The sequence below is a fragment of the Camelus ferus genome, chromosome 25 (assembly GCF_009834535.1).
Source record: "Camelus ferus isolate YT-003-E chromosome 25, BCGSAC_Cfer_1.0, whole genome shotgun sequence".
NCBI lineage: Eukaryota > Metazoa > Chordata > Mammalia > Artiodactyla > Camelidae > Camelus > Camelus ferus.
In genome coordinates this window covers 31008529-31035485 of record NC_045720.1, presented here as the reverse complement: position 1 = coordinate 31035485, position 26957 = coordinate 31008529, and the positions used below count along the sequence as shown (strand labels likewise).

At 34.4% G+C, this 26957-nt stretch overlaps 1 protein-coding gene across 8 annotated transcripts in view; it reads left to right on the top strand.

The window, feature by feature from the left end:
- Positions 1 to 26957, top strand: part of VPS13B (vacuolar protein sorting 13 homolog B) — a 627764-nt gene that overhangs the window by 363140 nt on the left and 237667 nt on the right. For all 8 annotated transcript variants that reach the window (XM_032468222.1, XM_032468224.1, XM_032468221.1 and 5 more), the window contains 3 exons: positions 7307 to 7510; positions 17962 to 18088; positions 20157 to 20300. In XM_032468222.1, the coding sequence (XP_032324113.1) occupies positions 7307 to 7510; positions 17962 to 18088; positions 20157 to 20300 (475 nt within the window). The remainder of the gene's footprint in view (positions 1 to 7306; positions 7511 to 17961; positions 18089 to 20156; positions 20301 to 26957) is intronic.

Genomic DNA, 26957 nt, shown 5'->3' with positions numbered 1-26957 from the left:
CTTGAAGAGAAGAGGTGCTTCCTCTAAGTAGTTCAGTGAAAGAGGAAGGACAAGTATTTCTCTGTTTTATAAGTGAAGTAGCCTTAGATTTACTGGTCCTCGTTCTTGCTCTCCTCAGTTCACATAGCAGAGATAATGATGTTCCAAGTCAAAAAGATACGATGCTCAAAGTATCAGAATGTGGTTTTTAGAATCAATAAGGATAGTAGCTTAGATTTAAAAAAAAAAAAAAAGAGGAAAAGGCATTCAGACCTGCTGAATCAGAATTTTTGTGGTTTGGGAACCTAACATTTTTAATAAGCTCTGGGTGATTCTTCTGCACTCTAAAGATGAGACCCTTTGCCCTAAGTCATTAGTTACGGAAGTCAGCAGTTGGTCTTAGCATGATGGTCAACCGTCTATACCCCTACCTATACACTCTCAAAATTACTGTCACTTATGGAGACTCAGCAATAAAAATGTAGACATTTAATTTAATCAAGAATATAAATTTTACTTCTTTTTACATTCCTATTTTTTGGCTTGTTTAACATTTTGTAGATCTCAATTGAGCTGTAAGTAATGAATTTTACTTCTTTACAGTGAGGTCCTGAGATATGCCTATTCAGCAGCGAGCAGTAAGTGGTTCAACATGAGCTGTTCCTTATGTAAACATACAAAAGGCCTGACCCAGACTAAATCAATTTAAAAAGGAAAACATTAAAGCTGTGTTTCCTGTTATATACTTAAAGTCTTCTTTGGTTCCTTATGATTATATTATTGACCAGCTATTGCAGACTTCAGTTTATCCTCCTACACCACCTGCTGAACAGTTCAAATGGTATGGAGATGAGTTTCGGAAGGGCAAAGCAATTACAATTATAACTCCTACATTTTAGCTAATAAAGCAGCTTTTTGTGTTAAGAGTAAGGAAGTTATGGGCATCTTGACTCACTCCCTTTTCTGATTTGAATTGCTAAAAGGTTTTAAAGACTGTAATAAGGAGGGAGAGTGAAGTTCATAGAGCTTTTAGAAGTATGTGAATTTGAGACAAGAAAATTTGTTTCCTATTTATGATATCAAACATTTCTAGGAAACATTTAGTTAAGAAATAGTATGAAGCTTTCCTTATTGAGATATCATAATTGTATTTTTTAAGGCTAATATTGTTAATTTAGACATTCACTGAAGCCTTAAAAGTGCTTTTTGTTATGATTTAGTAAAGTATCATTCTATTAAAATTCTTTAATAATTTTGCAGTTTTTTTTTTTTTGTGCCGTGAAAATGTGATGCACTTAATCAAAGCTTTCTTGAATAAGATATACTTTAATTTTTGGCTTTGCAGTCAGATTGTTTTTCACACTTAACAGACTACTTTTAGTTATAAAGTTCTTATTTATGGAAAACAGCATTTTAAAAGTTGTATGATGATTTCCAGCCTTTGAAAAAAAGTAATTTTCAATTCTGTAGCTGTTTATGTATTTATACCTTTAAAAAATATCTAGTATACCAAGAGATGTGAAATATATCTTTTGCAAGACACCTTGTTCTAATACTACCTAATAAAAGTTAATGTATGGTATTTGAATGAAAACATTTTTAGTACGTTTTCTTAATTTAGTATTGAGAAACAAAGCAAAGTACTTTGAATATTCTATATTGTAATAAGAGGAATTGGTTTTAAGTATGCATAAAACAAAATGAGCATATCTTATACTTTAAAGGATAAAGATTAGTGAATATTTCAGGTTGAGGAAAAAATCAAGTACTTTTTGGAAAATGACATAAATCAATGCACCACTGTATGTTTTCTGACTATAAAGAATTAAAAATAAGTCATATTGATCATGTAATAAGAAAGAAAAATTAGATTTTATTATCTAAGTTTGAAAATACTTATCCTGTATTTATTTTTATCAGAGCAAAATCAAACCAAACGTATAGTTTGTAAATATTAGCTAATTCTTTAAAATATATTTAATCTTTATATTAACCTAAACTAAAAAGCCAGATGGCCTATGTTTATTAATAGTAATTTAAATTTTACACTTGGGAAACGGCAGAGTTTTGTAATTTGATCTCTCAGAAGGTGAAAAAATTGTTGAAGAAAATGATTTCTTAAAGATGGAACTGTGTTTTTTATTAAAGGCCTAAATTTTATACAATAGGTTGTTTCTTCCCTTAGAAAGTAAGGAATTTATTACATACTAATGAGCGTGCTGTCAAAATATTTTTAGATTGATGAAACATTAAATTAGAAAATTTGGGCAGAATTCATTGAGTTTGATTAAATTGAGGGTCAGTGGTGCTCTCTGGTCAGGCTTCTGTTTTTTTCCGAATCCTAATATGTGCTTTATCTGGGTGAGTCTTCCTCTCAATTTTTCAGTTATTTCACGTCTATTTAGCATTTTATACAAAGGCTGAGGAGTGAATCAAAGTGAATGATTTTTATTTTCTAACACTTACTGAGGTTTTTACAATGTGGAAAGTTTTGTGCTAGGCTCTCTATATATTATCTCATTTAATTTTTATAATTAAGATAGAAGCCCAGTTCTTTCTCCTCTCTTGACTGTTACTCCATAATTTCTATAACCTTCTTGGCAGAAGAGAAGATGCCAATTTGCTAGGCAGGCCTGACCTGTGGGCCACACCTGTAAAAGGGTAAAACCCCCAGAGATGGGCCTAGTACAGGCCACTGACACTTTGGGAAGAAAGGCTTGTCTTTGGCTTGAAGCCTCACTAGCTTTATGGCTTTGCTTCCTTCCATGCCTCTCTCCACTCCAACCATTCAGAGCCTCTTCAGGGTTTCTGGATGGGCTGCTGTCTCACAACTTTGGGCCTTTAAACCTCTTGTTTCCTCTGCCTCACTACTTTCTTCATTGTGCTAAATGAGATTGAGCTTTTTTGAAGTCCCTTAAACACTGCCTCCACTTTCCTGGGCTCCCCAGATCTGGGTCAGCAGTCCCTCCTGTGTGCTTCCAATTGCATTCTGTACCTAACCTTGTATAATGTTGACTGTTTTATAAGTCCTCTCTCTGCGTGAGGGCAGGACTCAGTGTCCTCAGGACCTAGCATGTCTTGCCCACTGAATAGCCTTTGAATGAATGAATGAATGCAAATTTTCTCATTGGAGACAGTGCTGTTCAGATAGAAGGATACCCTTTTGGCAGTCTTGACTGAGGTGAGAAGTAGGGAAGTGGTTACTTTTCACCAGCTATTATATTAAATAGCTGTTTTTATATAGAAAAAGAGTATGATAGACATACTGTTGTATTTGGTAGAAGAAATGAGAGGACAACTTTTATATTTGTCCCATGGTGAAAAGGATAAGACATGTCTTCTAGGGCAGTGATTAAGTAGGAGAGATTTTTTTCCACAATAAATTGTTACAATCTTTGTTCCTATAAATCTTCCTAATATCCTCGTAATATCTGTTTAATCTCCACAGTGTCATAGTTATGTTTCCGTTTTTATTGCAAATGTAGTTTATTGGCCTCCTATCTTTATCTCTTTTTTGTCCTTGAATTGCTAGAGGTTTGTTTATTTTTGGCTTTGTTGATCTTCTCTGGCTTTTTTATTTCAATAATTTCTGCTCTTATTTCCTCCCCCTCCCTCTTTTAAAGTTTACTCTGCCTTTTAATGTTCAGCTCATTAACTTTGAGACTTTCTTTTTTTTGCTAAAACAAACATTTTAGACAATAAATTTCCCTTTAAGTACCACTTTAACTGCATTCCACAACTTTTAATGCACATTTTGTTTTTAAGTATTTCTAAATTTTTATTATTGTTTTGATCAGTGAGTGACTACATAGATGTGTGTTTTTAAACAAATACAGGCAATTTTGCAGGCTCTCTTTTTTTAATAAAATATCTTACTTTTATTATACTCAGAGAATATATAGTCCATCAGATAATAACCTACTGAAATGTGTTGAGGCTAGTAGCTTTATTGCCTTTTGGGTGACTGGTTTCTGTAAATATTCCTGTATGCTTGAGAAAAATATGTATTCTCTAGTTGTTGGATACTGTGTTCTATAAATGTCTGTTTCAGCAAATGTATTTATGTTTTTTAAATTTTCTCTATTTTACTTTTTTTTTTTTTAATATGCTTAGCCAATTCATTACTAAGGGAGGTAGGTTAAAATTTTCCACTACAGGTGATATATTTGTCAATTTCTTCTTGTGGGTATGTCTGGTTTATATATATATATATATATATATATATATATATATATATATATATATATATATATATATTTAAATTATATTATTACAAATAAATTTAGAATTGCCTTAATTTCCAGGCAAATTGATCTTTTACATTCAGATAGTAACTATTTTAAATAATTTTTTTCCTTAAAGTCTATGTTGTCAAATATCAATATAATTACTCCAACTTTCTTTTGGCCTAATATATGCATATTTTTTCTATTTGTTGTCTCAATCTTCCTGTGCACTGAAGTTTTTGGTATATTTCCTAAAAAAAACAATAAAACTATGATTTGTTAAAACCAATCTGACAGTTTTCTCTTTTAATTGGACAGTTAAATCAGTTACATTTATTCTGATTGAAGTTATCTTTGGATTTGTTCTTATTATGAGCTATTTGTCTAAGTTTCTCTGATTTTTGCGCTTGCATTCTAATTTTTACTTCACTTACTTGAGAGTTACATGTTCCATGTCTATTATTTTAGTTGTTACTCTAGCTGTTTTCACATATGTACTTAAAAAGTCTGAAGTTAGTGTCTTTGTCTTCATTTCCCCCCTCCCCAAATACAAGGACTTTAGAAAACTTTACCTAAAATTACCTGGTCCCCTAGTTTATATACTGTCATTGTCCAGTGTCTTATTTTTAGCTTATTTTCTTCTCATAATTTTGGCATTATTTAATATTTTGAAGATAATGTTTGTTTAGGTGTAGTCATATATTTACCAGTTTCTTCCTTATATTACTTCTTGGGATTCTTTGGGCTGCTTGGATCTAAGGTTTGGCATTTTTCAGCAGTTGTAGAATAACATTGTCTCTTCAAGTAGTTCCTCCATGAATGAGAACTCACTGTACTATCTCCCTGGGACTCCAATTAGGTCTATTTTAGACTTTTTCTGTCCTTCAAAGGGATTATTAAGTTGCTTTAGTCCTCTTTTTTAAAATGGGTTTAGGGAATTTATTTAAAATGTAGAAAGCATTGGTTAGTTTAAAATAAGTAAGTGTAACTATTATATGGGGAACAATAATCTAGGGAAATAAGCTGGGCCACCAAATGCCAAAAATACTTGCTGTCTTTCAGAGATTATGTGGTCCTGCAGCAGAAGTTTCCTGTCTGGAGACTCTGTGTTCTTATTGCTATAGATTGATTCCTCACTTGAGATTTTTAAATATTTATATTAGTTCAAATCAGTGAATTGAAACAGCACTTACTGATTGTTTAATAGAAGACATAGATTCTGTCTTCAAGAAATTTATGTCATATTGAGAAAGACTGACAAGTCACTGTGATGTTCTTATATTTGTAAGTATAGAAAGACCCTAAGAGCTGAGATTTGAGAGTAAGGGAGTTTGAAGAAATGGTGGTCAGGAAGGGCTTCTTAGAAAGTGAAGTTTGAGCTGAGCCTTTAGAATTAACAGAATTATTTGAGTATTCAAATGAAAGGAGAGCGTTCTACCAAAATAGGGATATTCAGAATGTTACTCCTTCCCACCTGCACCCTCATTCACTCCTTTTTTTCTTTCCCTTCATTAAGGCAAATGTTCACAGCCCATTTTCTGGGCCCTATTCTTAAGGTAATTCTTGGGTTTATATAAAACTTTAGGGCACCTTTTCTTGCATGCCCATTCCTAGATTGTAATGTTTCTAAATTAGAAAAATGAAAAAGGAGACTAGGTTCAGCCCTTACCTTGGGTATAATGAGAATCCATCTCTCTGTTTTCTGGCTCCCACTATGACTTCTGACCAATGCCTGTTTGTTTTCCTGTTCCCTGATTGTAATGCCCAGTGATATCTCCCTTCCTGAGCTGCCTGCTCACTCTGTTCCAGGCCTCTCCTTTTTCCTCTCTTCACTTGAATTTGTTAGCCTCAGCCCTCACCTTGCCTGGCCCAATGCATGCTATCTCCATGCCTGAGAATCTGGCCCAGACTCCTGCCATCTTGAGTCTCAGTTGTCATCCACCTTCCATCAGTGTTTGACCAGTCCCTGGGCATGGTCTGACCCACACTGTTTACTTAGTCTTGATCCAGGCATAGTCTTGATCACATTCTTACTGTTTCTCTATAATTTTCATACTAGGACCCGTGCTTCCCTCCCTTCTTCCTCCACTAATCAGTTTTATTAGTGTTCTCTTGATGTAGCTAACTTAACTGTATTTTTTCTGACATCTACAGTTGTGTCTGTGCTAGTAAAGCTATTTTATCCCCTATATAATTTTATTTTTTTGTGTTGATTGAAACTTTCACAGAGGCCAAGTGGTACTCTCCTTTTGATAACTCACTTTAAAAAATTTGTGAGCCAACATAACTAAAAAGTTCCCAACTCACACAAGCCTAGGCTCAACTGGCTTCCAATTAGCCTTCTTCCCAGTCACGATACTGCCTTGCTATTTTTCACTCTAGAACCTTCATGAAAAATTTAACCATTTACTTCTTTTAGTTTAGCTTTAAGCTGCTGATAATTTTATTCTTTTACTTAAGCTTGGGTCCAGTAAGATCAAAGTTCCAACTCTCTATGGGCCAGTAATCCTTAATTGTGTTTCTACATCAGTAAGCAATGTAGTCTTCTCAACAGTTTAGTCTCTGTGTCAGTGGGTTATATAAAGAACCAAAGGCGTGGGGTAGGGGAGTTAAATAAATTAGCAAGGCTTCACCATCTTTCCTAACAAGACATCAGAGTGCTGAGGAAGGGAAAGTAGGTGTTTAGCATTGGAAAGAAGACAGGGTGTTTTGAGTTGGAAAAACCTGGATTTACTAGCTCAGTAACTTTGGCTAAGTCTTTCAATCTCTCTGCGTTATTTTCTCTTCAGTAGAAACTGAAATAATAATAGAACCTCACAAATCTCAAGGATTGACATCATATTATGTGAAAGTGCTTAGAAAAATAACACAATGCTGAGAATAATGTAAGAAATCGTTATAGGGTAGATACTGTAAGTGATCAGTTTTGGATGTATTTTCAAGTCATAATATGTGGTAACTTTCTAATACCTGCCTAATAGGTTTGATTAACCCAGTAATCCAAAGGAAAGAACGATAATGATATTATGTTAGGGAACAAGATAAACACAGAAAACTTATTTTATCTGTTTACTTTTTTTTTTTTCTCACTGCCTTTACAGGAGAGCCTTGAACTTAGGAATTCTTCGAGACCCTGGGTCAGAAATTGAAGATAGACAATACCAAATAGACCTGCAGTCCATCAACATTGGTACTGCGCAGTGGGATCAACTAAAACCAGAGAAGGAAAGTGGCACAGGAGGGGTGCTAACAGAAAGTGAAAGAAATTCTCAAAATCCAGCCCTGGAGTGGAATATGGCCAGCAGGTAGGAAGTGGTTGAGAAACTTTTTACTATTTCATTGCCATAGGAACAGTTGATGATACAGTCTTTAGTCTGCCCAACCTAAGTGTTTGGATGTTGCTTCTGCAATTCATGGCAATCGTAAAATGTATTTTGTAATTGTAGCTCATGATTTTGCTTGGAAACCTGCTAGTCCTGATAGGTCCTGTTACACTGCAATTATTATAAATTTAAAGTTGTGTCAGAATTTTTATTTTTTTTAAATCTTCCTCTTTGATGAAAGATTCCTCCTCAGGCTAAGGATACATTCATATTTTCCCTTGAAATTCATTATCCTCAAGGTCAGATTTTTTTTTTTGTCTTTTCTTATGAGGTTCTTCTCCTTTAGGTACCCACATTCCTTTCTAACTTTGTTATGCTATAGTCATAACGAGCTGCTTTCAGCTTCCTGAAAGTAGGATTTGTCAGTAGTTACTAGCCTTTGCGTGTGATCTTCTCTTCGCCTGGAACCCTCCAAACCCACCCTTCACTTGCCTGTCATTCATTAAGTCTTAGACTAGACATCAAGCAGGTTAGGGTCCCTTTCTGTATGCTCTTACCATATCACTTAGCATATTTAATATTAATTATCTATACTCTTTGGGTCCTGAAGACAGATCATCACTATTTTGTCCATTTATTTATCCCTAGCACAAGGCACTTTCATGATATGAAATGTATTATTACAGCCCTTCATTGTCAAGTGATTGCCTATGCACCTAAGGAGGGCTCTAAATTTGGGTGATAAATCTCCCACAGCTGGCCAGGTACATTTCAGGGGAGGGATGTAGTTATGGAGCCATCTGCTTGCAACACTCCTGGCAGCTGGAGGCATTGAGTGTTTTGGTTCTGAAGGGAGGAGCTGGGTCCACACCACAGATCCTGATCTCTAAACATCACGTGGTATCAGCCAGGGTCCATCCCCTCATTCCTTCTCTTTGCTTAGTTTTCAGATTTAGAAACTACTGTCTTACAAAACTTCAAGGTCATCATTTCTTAAAAACCACAGATGCTATCATCAACCAGAAAGATGAGCCTTATTTTCCTAGGAAACTTTATGACCATCCAGCCTCAACTGAGCTGTTTCTGCTATTCAATACTTAATTCATTTAACAAAAAATTTGTGTGCATATGTGTGGTTTAATAATTGAGTTGAATTTCACATACATATAATTAACAACTTAAAGTGAACAATTCAGTGCATTTTGTACATTCAAAATACTGTGCAACCACCACCTCTATATAGTTCCAAAACATTTTCTTCACCTTGAAGTAAAACCCTTTGTCCATTAAGCAGTTTTTCCGCATCCTTCTCTCTCCCCACAGTCCCTGGAAACTGCCAATCTGCTTTCTGTCTCCATAGATTTATCTATTACAGATATTTTGTATAAATAGAATCATATACTCTATGACGTTTTATGTCTGGCTCATTCATTTAACTTAATGTTTTGGAGGTTTATCCACATGGTAGCTTGTGTCCATACTTCATTCTTTTGTATTGCTGGGTAATATTTCACTCTATAAGAAATATCGCAGTTTGTTTATCCATTCATTCATTGATGAACATTTGGACTGTTCGTACCTTTTGGCTATTGTGAATAATGTTGCTGTGGCATTAATGTTTGAGTACCTGTTTTCAGGTATTTGGGATAGATAACCTAAGAGTAGAATTGCAGTATCCTATGGTAATTTTACATTTAAATTTTTAAGGAGCTGCTAAACTGTTTCCACAGTAGATAAACCATTTTACTTTCTCACCAGCAATGTTCAAGGGTTCCATTTTCTCTTCATTCTCACCAACGCTTATTTTCCTTTTTTTTCCCTTTACTTTAGCCATCCTTCTGGGTGCCATTTTGATTTCCATAATGTTTAATGATGTCATGTACCTCTTCATGTGCTTCTTGGCCTTTGAATATCTTCTTTGGAAAAATATATGTTCAAGTCTTTTGCTCATTTTTAAATTGAATTGTTTGTCTTTTTGTTGCTGATTTGTAGGGGTTCCTTATTTATTATGGCTACTGTACCCTTATCAGGTATATGATTTACAAATGATCTTTTCACTTTCTTGATTATGATCTTTGATGCACAGGTGTTTAACTTTGATAAAGTCTAATTGGCCTACTTTTTTTTCTTTTTTTGCCCATGCTGATGGTGTCATATCTAACAACCCATTGCCAAATCCATGGTCATGAAGATGTATACCTATATTATTCAGAGATCTTTATGGGTTTAATGCTTCTAGTTAGGTTGTTGATTTATTTTGAAATTTTTTGTTTGTTTCTGTATATGGTGTATGTTAAAAGTCCAATTTCATTCCTTTGCATGTTGGATATCCAGTTGTCCTAGAACCATTTGTTGAAAAGATTGTTCTTTCCCCATTGAATGATCTTGGCACCCTTGTCAAAAGTTAACAGACTTTCGAGCATCCAGTATATACACTAAAGAAATAAAATAAAATAGCTTCTAATATGTCCCTATCCCTTACAGAGCTCAGCATCCAGTCAAAAAGACAGATTAGTTAATTAGCTATTAGAGTACAATGTGGAAAGTACTCTGATAGACATAAATAAAGGATATTTAGGATTATGGAAGAGCCACAGCAAAGCTGGGATTAACACATTGCATGAACATAGGACATCTCGGTCTAACAGATGTGACATAAACACAGAAACAAAACAGTAAATTAATGTAAAATCAACATAGGTACAAATAAAGAATTTAAAGAAAAAAATGAATGATTAACTCTATGGGTAGGTTTTCAGGGAAGGCTTCACGGAGTATATGGCTTCTGAACGTGTTTCCACAAAGGATGCGTGGCGGGAGAGGGATGGGGGCATTTTGAACTAAGAAAGCAGTAGATCCAAAGAGTAGGAGCATTAAAACATGGCTTGTTTTATTCACTTCTGAACACCCAGATGATAACATACTTGGCACATAACAGGGACTTAGTAAAGATTTGAATGAATTAATGAAAGATTAAATGATTAGATGATTAAGTAGGGCTAACAAATCAAGTGACTGAACGTGAGTGTTTCTGAGAGATACTGATTCAAATGAAGACAAGAAATTTTAGATCTGATGTTGCTCAGTTCTGACAGTTAATCTTAACAGAAATATAAACAGAACCTTAACATTATTATGTTTTTGCTTTTCAGTAGATATTACAGGTAGAACTCAAAAGATACACAGTGAAGAATAATTTGCTCCCTCCCCTAATTAATATTAAATGGCAACTTTTATAATGATTTTCATTTATTCCTCCTGATACATTACTCACATTTTGTCTTTGATCATAATGTGTTTATGTGTGTGAGTTGGGGAGAAGGAAGCAAGGAAGTTAAGCGTAAAGAATCATCAGATTTTAAAGCTAGAGGATCTTTTGCTTCCATAATCTTAATTTTTCAGCTGAGGAAATACATCAGGGTTCAGTCAGGGCAGCACAACCACTATAATCATTGTAACATAAGGGATTTATTTTAGTAATAAGATGGCACCCAATTGTGGATGAAGCTAGGTGACCTGGGTTAAAAGAAACAGTACAAATAGTAGCACCCCAGGGAACCTGGGAAGCCAGGTTCCAGCAGCAGTGGGACCAGGCACAGAGGCTGTTAGAGAAGTCCATGGGAGGCTGTTCTCTTGCTTCTGGAGTTGAACCTGCAGTTGCTGTTGGTCAGCAGGGCCAGCGGTCTGGATAAGGAGCTGGTCACAGAGCAGGGAAGAATGAGGACAAGCTGGAATCTGCCAGCCCCTCTATGTGGTAATTTCACTGCTGTTTAAAACAGGATGGCATGACTGGGACATTGTGCTGTATGCCAGAAATTGACACATTGTAACTGTACTTCAATTTTAAAAAAAACAAAAAAACAAAAACCAGCATGACTTCCAGAGTCTATTATCCACTATTTCTCTTCCACATTCCAACTCTCGTGTAAATGTCTCTCTAAACTGAACCATTCTTAGCTATAGAGCAAAACCACTATAGTAAACTAAGTTGGAGGAGATTCCTTGGCTTGTCCAATGTCACTTATAGACAGAGCTGAGTACAGAACCGTGCTTTACTTCCTTAGTCAGCTGCTTTTCTTCTCTTCAATGCTCTGACCCCTTACACTTATGCTAAGTTCATTGTTAATCACTTTTTTTTTCTTTTCTTTTAGCAACCATTTTTGCTACATCTGGGCTTATTTTATAATCTGAGGAAATGAAGTGCTGAGTACTAAAATAACCTGTACTGACGTCTGCCATGTGCAGATTACACGTTAAAATCACTGCTGCTGTTTTACATGGTGATCAGTACTTAGGGCGGGGTTGGGGGATGGTGTGGAAAGTTTATCTTATGATTTCCTGAAAATGCCAGTAAGCCTTTATTCTTCAAGTTAGTATATTTTTCTTGTTTATAATATTTAAAGATACAGTTTGAATAGACTTGAAAACTACACTTGAAAAATAAATAATTTAGTTTTTATACAAAATACTTTTATTTGGTCCTATGATTATCTGTGTTTGATTTCCTTGGGTAATTTATCTTTCAAAATTTATTGAGAGGAATAGTCACAGAATATTTATTTGTTTAAGTATTTTGATATACATGTACCAAATTATATATACTACCTTTAGGCCTTTTTCCCCACACATAGGATTTTTTTTTTAATTGTTGTTTCTGTGTTTGCTTAGCAGGCTGAATTTGAATTTGACACGTTCTTAAAACCTGTCACTTCTGTGCTTCACAGAATTAGTAACATTGACTATGTGGAAGAATGACTTTGTGTTGATATTAAAGTCCCTGAAGCGTATGTAATTGGCCTTAATTCTGAGAGATAGTGACTATTCCATCTGTCTTTTGATTACTTACATTTTTATTTTTTGAAGTGAAGTATCACCCAGATCTTCATAGGAGCCCTTGCATATTTTGACTTGTGATTAATCAAACATGAGAGTTTTTCAGAATTGCACCTGAAATCATAAACAAGAATGTGGAAGGAAAGCATTTCCTTTATTTTTACCCTTCACTCTGAAAACCATCACTTGTGTCTTAATTTGTGAGGATGTCAAGCAAATTTTTGCCTAAGCAAAATTATGTAAGTTAGTCTAATTCTTATAGTTTATAGATTAATGCCTGGAGTAACCTAAACCTTCTTGAATTGTCTGATTTGATAATAATCCTCCTTAAACTTTGTCATGGCTTTACATGGGAAAATGTGATTTCTCCCTCCTGCTCAAAGTGCCTGGGAACTCTGCGTGGTGTGAAGGGAAAAGAGATGCTGATGCAGCAGGAAGGAGCGGTTGGTTTATCCTTCCCAACAGCCAGCAAATATTTTCTTCCTTACATATTGGCTGAAGGTGCCCTTGGCAACCTGAAAAGGTGGCATAGAGATAAAATGACAAAGACTGTCTTGCCCAGCCTTACTCTTTGTATCTCAGCATAGTTACTAACAGACAGTAGGTATTCAAAAAGCCAGAAAATATTTAAGTTAAATAGAATCATCATAATAGTAGATCATAAAATTTTAAAAACCTTCCGTATCTTGAGTTACTTTGTAGTCTTAAAGCTCCTAATACCATAATTGTTATCTATATAAACATAGATTATAAAGCCCTGATTGATCTAAACCCAACTGACTAAAGCCCTAAATAGCCCTCCTTGAACATTTTATTTTTAAGAGATGGAGCCAAACAAGATAATATCAAAATTTACTTAAAAGTATATGTGCAACTCATAACTTTTATACACCATCTTGTATAATTCTGTGAGCACTCTGCCTGGTAGATCAATGCATGCTATTAAAGCTTTAAAAATGAAATACAATAAATCTCATGACCATCCAGCTCTTGGTGGATTCCTGTTTATATCCACAACACACAATTTCCAAATGTCCTTTTCTCCAAGAAACTTTGAGTAGTCCCCCTGGTTTCTCCCTCCTCCATGAAGTTTATTTTGAAGTTTTTTCTCAGAAAAGAGCTATCAAGTAGAGATAAATGCAGGAGTTCCAGACTACAAATATCAACAGCTGGAAACTATAACCAGAGCTATTACGCACTGAACATCTCAGTAAAATTGAATTAGGTCGCTGTTTCAGGATAGGTGTGCGCATAAGACTTTGTTTTGGAGACTGTAATACATGTAGCACTTGTGATCTTCATCACAAATATGTTGACCATTGTTTTGGTTTGTTATTTTGTTTGTTTGGGGGAGGGAGAGTTTTTAGTTTCTATTTTTTTTAAAGAATGAGAATATTTTAATATTATTTTATTTTGCAAAAATAAATTTGTACTAACATTTTATTTAAATGTACCTTAAAATTATTCTCATTTCAAATTGTAGTTCCTAACAGCATTGTTCACAGACTCTGTGTCTTTACTATATAATTCCTTATGTAAGTTTAGGACCTTGAACCCTTACTGATGTTTCTGTGCCTCTCTGTCCTTTATCAAACTTGTCTTACTGTATGATTATTTTAATTTTTTCTCAACTCCATGCATCCATCTTTGCCATTGTATTCCCAGCACCTAGCAGAGGGTCTGCCACAGTTGTGGACCCTCAGTCCATGTTCTCAACATTTCAAAGAATGATAAGTGCTAGGAAAATAGTATGGCAGTATAATGTGATAAGGGTAATTGGGAGATTTCCTTAGATTAGGGTTCAAGGAAGGCCTCTTCTTATACCTGAATGACAAGAATGAACTAACCATGGAAATACCCCTGGGGTGTTTCTGCCAAGAGTGTTGTGGGCAGAACTTAGACCCTTGAGTTTGGAATAAGTTTAGCACATTTAAGGAACGTGTCTGACTGGGAGGACAGCAGTAACAGATGAAGTTTTAGGTAGGGAAGGATTAAATTATGAATGGTCTTGTAGATCATTGGGAGTCTGGATTTTATATTATTTTATTTTTTTGGATATTACTTTAATTGCATTAGAAAATCACCAGATAGTGTTCCTCTTGGAAGGAAAAAAAAAAAAAAGCCCACTAAAATGGGCTTCAATGCTTAACTAAATTTAAAGTCACTATAGAAATCAAATGATTTATCCTTTGACTATGTAAAAATAAGAGGAATCTATAAATAAGTATAGTTAATCAAATTATAACAAATAATTTTCCAAATAGCATATATATTTATTATTTATAATAAATATGTGTGAATATTACTGTTTTTTTACATTTAGGAATATCCACTATAAAGTATTCTCTCGGTTGATTCCCACAAGTCTTGTGTCTTCTATCTGAAGCGCAGCTGTAATGCCGTACCAAGAAAGTCTTCATGTTGCATAAGAAATGCTCTGCGCATACATAGACCATCTAGCACTTTATGTTCTGTCTTTTTGGTGGAATATTTTGGAAACCTTAGTACCATTTTTCCTGCCTCTAGTTTTCCATAATATGAAATTTTTGAAGTATGGTTCTTAAACTGCTTTAATGTTTACCACAAAGTCATACCAAGATATTTGGGAGATGGGCAGAAGAACCTTAGCGTAAATATGCCGGCCCAAGGAAAATGGCCTCAGCCTCCTAAACCTGTGTTTCCATGAGGACTTGTGGCAGATACACGTGCCTTCTTGCTTAGTGACAATTTCAAGGATCTGTAATTTTTATTATTTAAAATCTCCTCCTCCCAGAGCTTAACAGAATAGCTTAACACACATATAATCACTTTTCCTATCATTTAACACCTTATGGTTGTCAAGGTTTGTTTTTTTAAATGCTTAAAGAGGGTTTAATAAGTTTCTTTGAGCCTAATCCTCTACATTAGATGATAGGTGCAGGTCACTGTACCATTTCTTTGTTTCTGTGGACAATGTGGAGTAATATTAAATCATTGTTACAGTAGAACACATCAGAGAAATATTTCTTCTGCAGCTTTTCCAACCCCATACGTCTTAACATTTTCTCTAGCTGATTTTAAGATCGTTTACTCAGCAAGATACGTGTAATTGTGGATTTTATTATATTTGTCTGAACCAGGACTCACTGTGCTCAATCTGTCGATTCCTATATTTCAGCAATTCTAGAGAGTGCTAGGTCATTATTACTTTAATACTGTCCCTTTTCCTTTCTTTTCTCTCATTTGGAATGCCAGTTAAATGCATCAGACTTGCCTCTCCTGTCTCTTAACTTTTCTTTCAAACTGTCCACTTTAAATTTACTTTAGTACATTTCTGGAAGGTTCTCAAATCTGTATCCTAGTTTACTAATGTTTTCTTAAGTTACATCTAAAATTCTATTTATCGATCTATTATGTATTTAATATTAGAAGAATATTAAAAATAATCCCATTATTTTAAACTTTCCCATTATTTTTATTTTAATTTTTAAGTTGAAATAACAGGAAGATCTCTGAATTTTTTCAATAAGCTTTCTTGCCAAACCAGGCAGGCTTCCTTATTCTTTTCTATTTCTGATGGGAAGTTGCTTTTCTGGCCTTTCAAGGGCCCGGATCTAGGTTGGCAGCTCATTTCAAAATCCTTTACTGTCAGGGATGTAAGGATTAGCCTGTTGTCTCAATATGGCCATTAAAAATCTATTCCCTTGGTTTACTGAGAGCCTGAAGTCATTAGAAATGTTAGTTAATACTTTGAGTTGTACTTCCCCCTTTTGTTATTTTAAACCCTAGACCATTATCTAGTAAAATGTTGGCAGAGTGTAATTCTTATTGTAGTTACTTTAGTTCTTCAATGTTTATTTTTTCTTTCTTTTGAATTCATCCTTGAAAATATTTGAGTCTTTTAAAAAGATTTTATGATAAAAAGAATATGTATTCTTACCTCAAATACTTACCAGAAAGAATACAAACGTTAGCACTCTATACTAGTAAAGTTCTAGTTTTATGAGACTATTGACTTACTAAACATCTTTTTTAATCTCTAAGGTCATGAGTCTTTCATATGTTATGTTACTTTTTTAATTCACGTAATGGGAAAAAATTATGATACGGACAAGTACTTTTTTTCCTCCCATCAGTGCTTCAGTTAAGATTTGCTCTTATTTGGTTTCCTGCCATCTTTTCCATTTTAAGGTATTTTTAATACATCATATATTTTAGCACTCCCCTATGAAAGCACATCAGATGTTACATGTTTCTCACATTGGTCATTTTATGGAATTTGAGCTATTAGGCCATAATTATGGTGTCTCTCAGGATCTCAGCCCTTCCTCTGTATTGAGATTTTAATAGTTCTTCCTGTTACTCTCTATTCACCAGATCTCTTAATTCTTTAAAATTGACTCTCTTGAAATCCAATACTTATGTGTCACAGAACCAGATGATCCAATTTGCTTTTTTGGCAAACACCATATAAAGCTCTGCCCATTGCAAAATTCAACAAAAGATACTAGTTCTCTGTAGACTACTCTTGTAGAAAAGGATGTGGACAGACTTGAGTTTTGAACTTATCTGGGCTTTTTCGTGAGATAACTTATGCCAATTCTCTGATCTCAACTTGATCATTTTATAATAAAAGAGAGTAATAAGGAATACCAAATTAATGGTTCCAAGGCACTTCTGAGGTATGGCTTACTAATAAAAACATAGAGCTGTATTATTTCATAAAATGAAAACTGAGAATATGGTTAGTAGCCTTGAAGATCTGCACTGGCACAAGATTTGGTTTCTAATGATGTTTTCCAATTTCATCTTCTACCATGAATGCAGTACTTCCTTTGAAATTATTAGCAATTAGCAATCTTAAACGTAGGGTATAAATATTGTGCTAAGTAACTGAGCAGAAGGTGAGAATGTATACGGAAGAATTGAAATCGAGGTTAAATGCTGTTCTGGTATCAACTTACCCTTCAGGCCCACTTGTGGAACCTTTCTTTCCACTGGGTGGCCTTAGCCCATCCCTGAACCCATTTCCTCACAGATAATGTAGGGCTAGTAATGGTCCTTACTTCACTTACAGGGTTGTTGTGAAGAAGAATTCAGTATCAGAGTCACCAAAGCCATTTCACAAACTGTAAAGGCAGTAATAATCTATGAACTCAGATGGTTTTAAGAGTTAAAGAAAAAAAATCAAAGATTAAGAGAATATGCTTGTGAACCTATTGAGATTGGAGAGGTGGCAGTTGTCAAGTAGAATGTCAGAAATACTAAAATTAAGAAGTTAAAAATGATCACAAAATAGTAAGATTTTTGTTGGTATCAAAAGAGATACTAAACTATTTGTAAAAACAAAAAGAATTAAAAATAGACAAAGTAATTTGTTGAAAGGTCCTAGGATGCTACTAGTATGTAATTGGTTAATGACATCTGAGTTTCTCAGTGATTTTTTTTTATCTTTTATGAATCTGAAGTTAAGTGAAGTTACAAACTATAAAATATACAAATAGACACACTCAAAATAATAATGTAATTTTGTCATATATGTTGGTAGTACAAACTTGTACAAATTTCATGAAAATTATCCTTAAAATGAAATGGCTAATAATTTTTTATTTATCTTTTAGCATACGACGGCATCAGGAAAGAAGAGCAATTTTGACTCCCATTTTAATGGATTTTTCTGTTCGAATAACTGGAGCACCTGCCATCATTTTCACCAAAATAATTTCTCCGGAAAATATGCACACTGAGGTTAGAACTTAACTTAGGTTTTGTTTTAGTCTAAATAATGGAGCAGGTTCTCTTTGTGTGTTACAGGTTTTCATAGTTTCAGTGCACAGGAACACAAATTAGCTTATTATTAATAAGATACTACTATAGCTAATAATTATTGAGCGCTTTTTGTACTATTCAGTTATTTCTCTTCATGTAATAACTCATTTAATCTCCATAATAATCCCATTAGCTTCTCCTACTGTCCTCATTTTGTAGATGAGGAAACAGAAGCATAGAGAGTTAACTTGTCCAAATTTTCACAGGTAGCAAGGAGCAAAACATGGTGTAAACCCAGCTGGTCTGGTTCCAGGCCATACACTCCTGACCTCTACAGCCTCTTTCTAATGAAAGCAACAATAATATTGACAGATCACTTAGCATTCTCACATGGGTTACTTTACAAAGAGCATTCTACATGAATTACCCTATTTATTCTTCACAGCATCCGTATGAGATAGATAGTACTAGTTTCCATGTTTTATAGATGAGGAAATTGAGATCAAAAGAAATTAAATAACTTGACCGGTATTACTAGCCAGTTACTGGTGGATCCAGGTTTGAAGTCTGATCACTATGGCATACTGCTTCCAAGCCTAGAATAGAAATGTAATAATAATCTGATCCACCATAACTCTAAAAATATTCTTCATGAAAATTTATGCTATGCTAAAAACATGATAAGCTTTTTGATCACTGAATTATAAACAGTTGTCATGAAAAGTTCAGAAAAATTAGATACAGATTAAATATATTAATCTAAGTTGATAAAAAGTTTACAACCTTCTCTGAGTTTTTGAAAAACATTATTTAGTATATGTTATTGTCTTTGATGTTTATAATAGCCCTATGGGGAAAGTTAGGTTGGGCATGATATCTTCTATATCCACAAAAGGTGTATAAAAATGAAGTCTGCTATTATCTTTCAGTTACTTAGTAACACAATTGGTTTAGAATACACAAATATATTCCTTTCATCATTACTTGAGGAATAAAATAAGAATTTAACTATAATAAGAAAATGCTAGAAAGTTTAGGGGGCAAAAGTTTATTTAATTTTAAAAAGTAGGGATCATTTCCGGCCTGCTGTTTTTTATGGCTTTATTAAAAGCTGTTCTAAGCTGTGTGGTTTGTATTTGGACCAGTCGTAAGTCTGCTTAAATCCCTTCCCTTGAAAGACACTAATAGGAAGAAGGTTTGTTGGACATTTCCAAGCATTTGAACATTATCCACATGCACTTCCTGACAAGAGGCAGGGCTTCTGCTTATTAAGTGAAGCTTCTGGATTGTTTTTCATTTCTGTTTTCCTTCCCTGAGTGGTTTTCCAACAATGAATGTTCAGGCGACTCAGTTATGCAGAACAGCACCAGTTAAGCAGTGGACATCTACCTAAAGCTGCCAAGATTTTAGAGTTTAAAAAAGTGAAATTAACTAGCCTAGCTGTTTTTAGCTTCAGCACTCCATTTTGTTATAAATCATTTGGAACGTCCCCTTAGGAAAATACTCAGACCATACCACTTGTGACTGTAACTGCCTGCTGATAGTTACTTGTTTACATTTGTCTGCCCAACTGGATTGTAACCTTCTCGAGAGCAGATTGCCCTTCAAGACTGGCCTTACCCTCTGTGGTGTTCCCAGCACTCACGTATGGTACTTGTGACTTAGGATATGCTCACTAAATACTTGTTGGTTTGAATGGATGAACAAGATTATGTTAAGAACTACATCATCACTTACGTATTGAATCAATGATAGTAGTTTGAGGTATGAAAAAGGCAAATGTGTAGGAACTGGTGAAAGTTAGTTTGTTTCCTTATAACTAGGACATGGCCTGCGGCACAGCAGGCCCTCATAAATGTTTATTAAATTAATCCATTAAACTGTGTCAAGTGGCAGTGCTCACCATGTGTGCTATTCTCATTAATAAGTGAACTTGAGTCCCAGGAGAATTCATCAACATCGTAAGGGTCAAATAAGTAAGAATGATAAATTATCATCTAATGGCTATCATGTTTCTTTATCTGTATTCAACCTTTTTTCCCTTCAGGAGATTTTAGTATGTGGCCATTCCTTGGAAGTTAATATAACCACAAACCTGGATTTCTTCCTAAGTGTGGCTCAAGTTCAGCTCTTACATCAGTTAATAGTAGCAAATATGACTGGACTGGAACCATCAAGCAAAGCCACAGAGGTAACTGTTACCTGATTTTGATTAGGCTAACTACGTTTGTGCCAACCTTACATTCGTAATAGGAAAACTGAAATTAAATGCTTTCTGCTAATTATTCTGTATTTAATTTTATTCAAAATATGGTCATAAATCATTCTGGATTAGTGTTTTTTGTTTTTGAAGTTTGCTGTCTTTTCCTGTAATTTATCATGCACCTTTGCAATATCGCTGTGGCCCAGCCTCAGAAAAGTCTCTGGTGAAAACATGATTTTATTAGCCTGCTGCAGCTTTTAAAGCACAGTGCACGAAACCTGGTATAGTTTTCACTTGCTCAGATACATTACAGGGATAGAGCCTCTTTTGGAAGTGAGCTTTGTAAGTGTACTATGGGAATATCTTTAGTAAGTAACCTCTAAAGCATTCATTTCCCATGCTCAGTAAAGAATGGACACAATCATAGAACTTGAATGCCTGCCTAGAAATTTTAATTTTGATCCAGTGTTCATTGGAAGCCTGCGTTGTAACCACAAAGCATGTCAGTGTGAAACAAAGAAAGCTTCTTGTTAGATGTGTCTCAAGATACTTTTCTTTGCTTTTTGTTTCTGTACTTAGAATAAATCTTTTATAAAAACTCTAGGGAAGAAACTGTTTATCTATGAAAAAGGCACTGCTTTTATTTTTGTTATGAGTTATGCAGAAGGCTCTAAGTGCTATTTATTAAGAAGGAAGGTAAAGAAGATGTATTCATTGAGAGCCGCTTGATGCTAAGCAGGTGTGCCAGGCATTTTCATGTAAGTTAGCTCATATATCTTCAAGCATGTTACTACAGCCGCCCTGTGGGGTAGATGTGGGCATTATCACCATTTAACAGTTTAGGATATTGGGGCTCACAGACAGTAAATAACCTGCCTGAGATCATACACACAAAACTAAAAAATGGTGGATCTGAGGTTTTTAAGTCTTTCAAGTCAGTGCTTTTTTTTTATTCTGCCACAGTTGGTGTGCTATAACCATAACATTAGTCTTAATCAGCTTTTTAAAAAAATTATTTAAAAATGATGAAGCTTTTAAGTTTCATGAACGATTCTCTGACTAGATTATCTTGTATCATCCATGCTTTCTGTTTGTTCATGTCTTTTTAAAAAAGAATGTAGAGCTATATACTCTCCAAAATACTGACTTCTCCCCCAGTATATTTTAGACAACCCATAATAATACAATTATATTATATGAAAATAAGCAGACCAAAAATATTTCCTCATGGCATTTTTCAGTGAAGTCCTTGAAGCAAGTTGCGTTCCTACATTATTTGTGCTATTTTATGAATCTATCATGTCAGTGAATTCTAACTCACAGATTTCTAATGTGTTTTAGGAATTCATAGAACTTTGCAAATTGATTGCTAACACCTATTTACCTACCTACATTTAATACCTATTAATAGGATCTGATTTCAGTAAATAAGATATACTCAGACTATGATTACCAACAACTCTTACTTGAATGTTGAGTCATTCCTCACAGTTCCATAAACAAGCTAGGATTGTTTTTGCTGTTTTAAAAATGTGGTTGTGGACCTTAATTCCTTCTTGGAGGTGATATTAAAAGTACAGATAATATACTGAAATACAGTACAGAAAATACACTGAAAAATCATTAAAATAGTAAAATTTTATTTTATGTATGTTCTACCACAGTTGAAAAAAAAGTACAAACTGTCATGAGGAGGGGCAGTTTAGTCCTATTCCCTGCCTCAGTGGTGTATGTCTCTGAAAATTCCAATATTAAGAAAAGACCTCCAGTGAACTAGAAGAATACTTTTATATTCATAAATGAGTAGCACAGCTCACACCTGATAGTGTAAGAACATAAAGACGTTTCAGCTGCACAGAGTACACTGCTTATAATGTCACAGTATGTTCTGAAAGGGCTGATTACCTTTAAAACAACCACACTTCTGTAATTTACATTCCCACTGACTGTGTGTAAAGGTTCCCCTTTCAACACATCCTCTCCAACACTTGTTATTTATTGTCTTTCTGATAATAGCCATTCTGACAGGTCTGAGGTGTTATTTCATCATGGTTTTGGTTTGCATTTCCGTGATGGTTAGTGATGTTGAGCATCTCTTTGTGTGCTGTTGGCCGTCTGTATGTATTCCTTGGGGAAATGTCTATACAGTGCCTTTGCCCATTTATTAATCAGGTTCTTTGTCTTTTTGATGTTGAGTTTGTATGTGTTGTGGGATATTTTGGGTATTAACCCCTTATCAGATATATTGTGTGTAAATATATTCTCTCATCCACCAGGGAGTCTTCCTTTTGTTGATTGTTTCCTCCCCTGTGAAGATGCTTTGTGGTTTGATGTAGTCCCATTTGTTTATTTAAGAGTGTACTGCCTGTATTTTCTTCCAGAAGTTTTATGGTTTCAGGTCTTACATTTAACTCTTTAATCCATTTCAAATTTATTTTTGTGCATGGTATGAGAGACTAGTACAATCTTTACACTTCTATTTCCTTTTCATGCGTTAATGTATTAGCAAGAATTTCTAGTATATTACTGAAAAGTAGTGATGAGAGAGGATAACCTTCGCCTTCTACCTGAGCTTAGCAGGAAAGCTTCAGGTTTCTCACTGTAGATGTTTTTGTTGATAGTGTTTATCAAGTTGAGGAAGTTCCCCTCTAGTCCTAGTTAACTAAGTTTTTATCATGAATGGGTTTAGATTTTGTCAAATGCTTTTCCTGCACCTATCTGTGATTTTTCTTTTTGGTCTGTTGATATAATGAATTACATTAAATGATTTTTGAACGTTAAATCAGCCTTGCATACCTGGGATAAGTCCCACTTGGTCATGGTATATAATTATTTTTATACATTGTTGGATTCCATTTGCTAGTATTTTGTTGAAGTTTGTTACAAATATGTTTATGAGATATACTGGTCTGTAATTTCCTTTTCTTGTATTGTCTTATCTGGTTTTGGTATTAGGGTAATCCTAGCCTTACAGAATGAGTTAGGAAATATTCTTTCTGCATCAGTCCTCTGAAAGATATTGTAAAGAATTGGTATTATTTCTTCCTTAAATATTTTGTAGAATTCACCAGTGACCCATCTAGGCCTGATGTTTTCTGTTTTGGAAGGTTATTAATTATTGATTCAATTTCTTTAATAAATGTAGGCCTATTCAGGTCCTCTATTTCTTCTTGTGTGAGTTTTGTCAGATTCTGCCTTTCAAGGAACTGGTTCATTTCCTTGAAATGGTTATCAAATTTGTGGGTATAGACCTGTTCATAGTATCCATTATCATTCTTTTAATTTCCATAGGATCTGTAGTTCAACTAAAGTCCCCTCTTTCGTTTCTGATATTAGTAATTTGACTTCTCTCTCTCTCACACTCTCTCTTTTTAAGCCTGACAAGAGGCTTCTCAATATTACTGCTTTTTTTAAGGAATCAACTTTTGGTTTTATTGATTTTCTTTACTGGATTTCCTGTTTTCAGTTTCATTGGTTTCTGCTCTAATTATTATTTCTTTTGTTCTGCTTACTTTGATGATGTTTAAGTTTTCAGACAATCTTTCACAGGTCTTCATTTGAAACATTAATTTAAAATGTATCCAAGAATGTGAAAGGGGGATTTTTGTTAGTAGAGGAAACATCTCTCTAAACAAAGGGTAATAAAGATGGACAGATCTTTGGAAATTGAAGTGAAAACAGTGGAACAATCTAAGGATTATTGCTAGAAGCAATATTTAATATTAATTTGAATTTATGGGGAACTAATGCATAATGAAGCTTTCAAGTACATAGATAGCTAAAAGGGAGGCACTTCAGGTAATAAGATGACCGCCTACAGTTTAGGCAAATTGTCTCCTACATTGACTAAAACTTTTCCAATATTTTTGCTCTGAAAACATACACTCTGCTTAGTGATCAAGCAGCCTGTATTTGTACTCTTTGATTTTCAGTGTCTCTTTCAACTGTTAGGACTTCCGTGAGTGCTGGCTGCCAGAATATTCAGTTTCTTCATGTTAAATTAACCTTTTCTTGTTCCTCTATATATATTATGACAGGCTGAGAAAGTACAAAAGAAAAGTAAGCATTTAGTATTTAAAAAGCCAAAATGTATTCCACATCACAAAGTACTTACCCTTCTGTATTCCGTTCTGTTGCTTTTGTCTTTATGATGACATCTGACTGCACTAGCACAACAGGATGCTATTTGGGTTCCTCACATCCTAGTTCCCTGCCATTTACACGAGGTGGGAGTTCATCTCCTAGATAATGTCATAGTGAAATCTAAATGTGCAATTCTAATTTTTCTCCAAAAATAGGGCTACACTACTCATCTTTGATTTCTTTCCTAGTGTTTAGCAGGGCTGTGGTGATTCACACAATTGGTTTACTTTTTAAGAAGATTCTTCATCTTCTGACAAAGTAGTCCAGGTTCCATAAAGGCCCAGTTATATACTAGTGGTTATTAGTAATGTAATCATAACATTCATGCAAGAAGGATTTAACAAGGGAGATAGTTTAGTTACGTGTACAAGTAAATGTCAGGAAATTTTTGAAAAAAAATATGAATAAACAAAGAGTTAAAGGATTTTAATTTGTGCAAATCTATTTATGAGGTAATAATGCAGGCCATTTTTATATAATAGTAAAAAGAAACTAAAAATCATTGTAAGTATTCATAAAGCTATTGGTATGCAGGACATTATAAGGAATTGTTAAAAAGAAAACAACCAAAAATTCTACTTTTTAAAAACATTTTCTTCAGCTTGAGTCACAAAAAAATACACCATAAAAAAAGATAATTTTTATAGAATTTTAAACTAGTAGAGTGCCTTAAACTGAGATAAAAGCTAAGTAATCTATCTGAAATTTGTAAAATTATAAACAATATAGATAAAATACTAAAATTAGCCTGTTAAGTTGAAATGGTTTGTTTATTATTTTTATCAAAGTAATACATGAATTTTAACAACCAAATGTTGCTAAACTAAATATATCAAAATTGTGTCAGTACCTTCATACCCCTACTTTATCCTGCTTAACTGTTTTAAACTCTATAAGCCCTTTCTTCTGGAATTTATTGCCATATTTCTGAATAAAATGAATGGACTGACATCTCTTGACTTACTCATTTTAGTATTACCTGTTGACTTGCTATTTGCTGTAGATGAGAATTTCACCTCTCTTCTACTTTTCCCCCACTATTACATTCTCCCAATATTCTTGTATTGCATTTATAAAGCCAGTATGAATTGTTTTCATTATAAAGACTATATAAATATTGTTCATTGCTTAGTGAAGTAATATAATGTGATTATATTTCCTGTCTTTTAGAATCTTGTTTTTCCTGAAATTAATCATTGCCACATTTTCTTATTTGCTCAACTTTTTTTTTTTAATCTCTACCTCTTCTTTCTCTCCACCCAACCCCAGCTCCTACCAGTGACTCTACATAATACCTGACAATTTGACTTTTCACACTTTGAAACATAAAAAAATGCCCCCTTTGTTTGAACCTTTGGGACCGTTCTTCCTAAAACCTTCCTTCTGCCTTCGCCATTCTGGACCAGTAGTTCTCTAGACCTGCTGCACTCTTGACGCAGCAGAGCCAGATGAGAGAAGATTGTGATCTCTGAGGTTAATGATAAAGAATGTTGGAAAATTATAGGTTATCAAGTAAATAATGTTTTTTCTATGAAAAAAAAATTAGTAAAATTGCCAATATGTTTATCCCACTGTTCTAAATAAAATACTACATATTTGAGTTCCTATATAGAAGTAGTATAATAGTATAGAAAAATATTGTAAATAAGGCTTATATGTGCCTCATATAGTTTGCTTGGGTGTTTTTACAATTTGTTATAAAATGTAATAATTTGGATCTTTTTGAACTGTGATTGAGTGTATGCCCTAGGAGTGGTGATGAAGGTTGTTTTGTGGTAATGTTATTACAATTTTAGCTTGGAAATTATCTGCTTTGGAGTTGTGCTTCATTGTAAGAATGGAAATTCTTACTTTTCAGTCGATAATGAAAAATTCTTACAAGATATACTCGACCAACCTAAGGATTGCTAAGAAAAATTGGAACTAGGAACTTAAGAGTAAAGAAGAGGGGCAGGGACTTCGAGTGGTGATGTTGTAGCAGGTGTTTTCTGGAGCAGAGCTTCAGGTCAGATGCGGGAAGTAGAGGCAGATACACCCTGAGAAGACATGTGAGCGGAGGTAGGGTTTGAAAGCAGGAGCTGAGGCTGGTGTGGGAGAGGATGCTGATGCTGTGGCCTATCTGGGGACTTTCTATCTTGAGGTAGGCATGAATGGGAAAGGCCATTTCAGAGGTTACCCAAATATGGAACCTTTGTAACCTTTCTCTCACCTTTCTCCTTTAGAAAAGGAGGTAGGAACTTCGGGTAACATGCGTGTGGTGACTTTCCGTCGGCGTTACTGTGCTGAGTATTTGTTTCCCTTCAGAGGCACCTGGGTTGACTACTTGTAACCAGGCAGTAAACCCAGGCTCCAATAAAATATGGAATCAAGCAGAGCCTTAAATGGACAACAGGGCCTGTGAGGAAATACACTGAATTTCTTAAAATCTTAGACCTGGAAAAGCTATTAAGTGTTTTACTACCTATTCTCTCTAAGGGAAGGACTTCTTAGGTACATTGAACT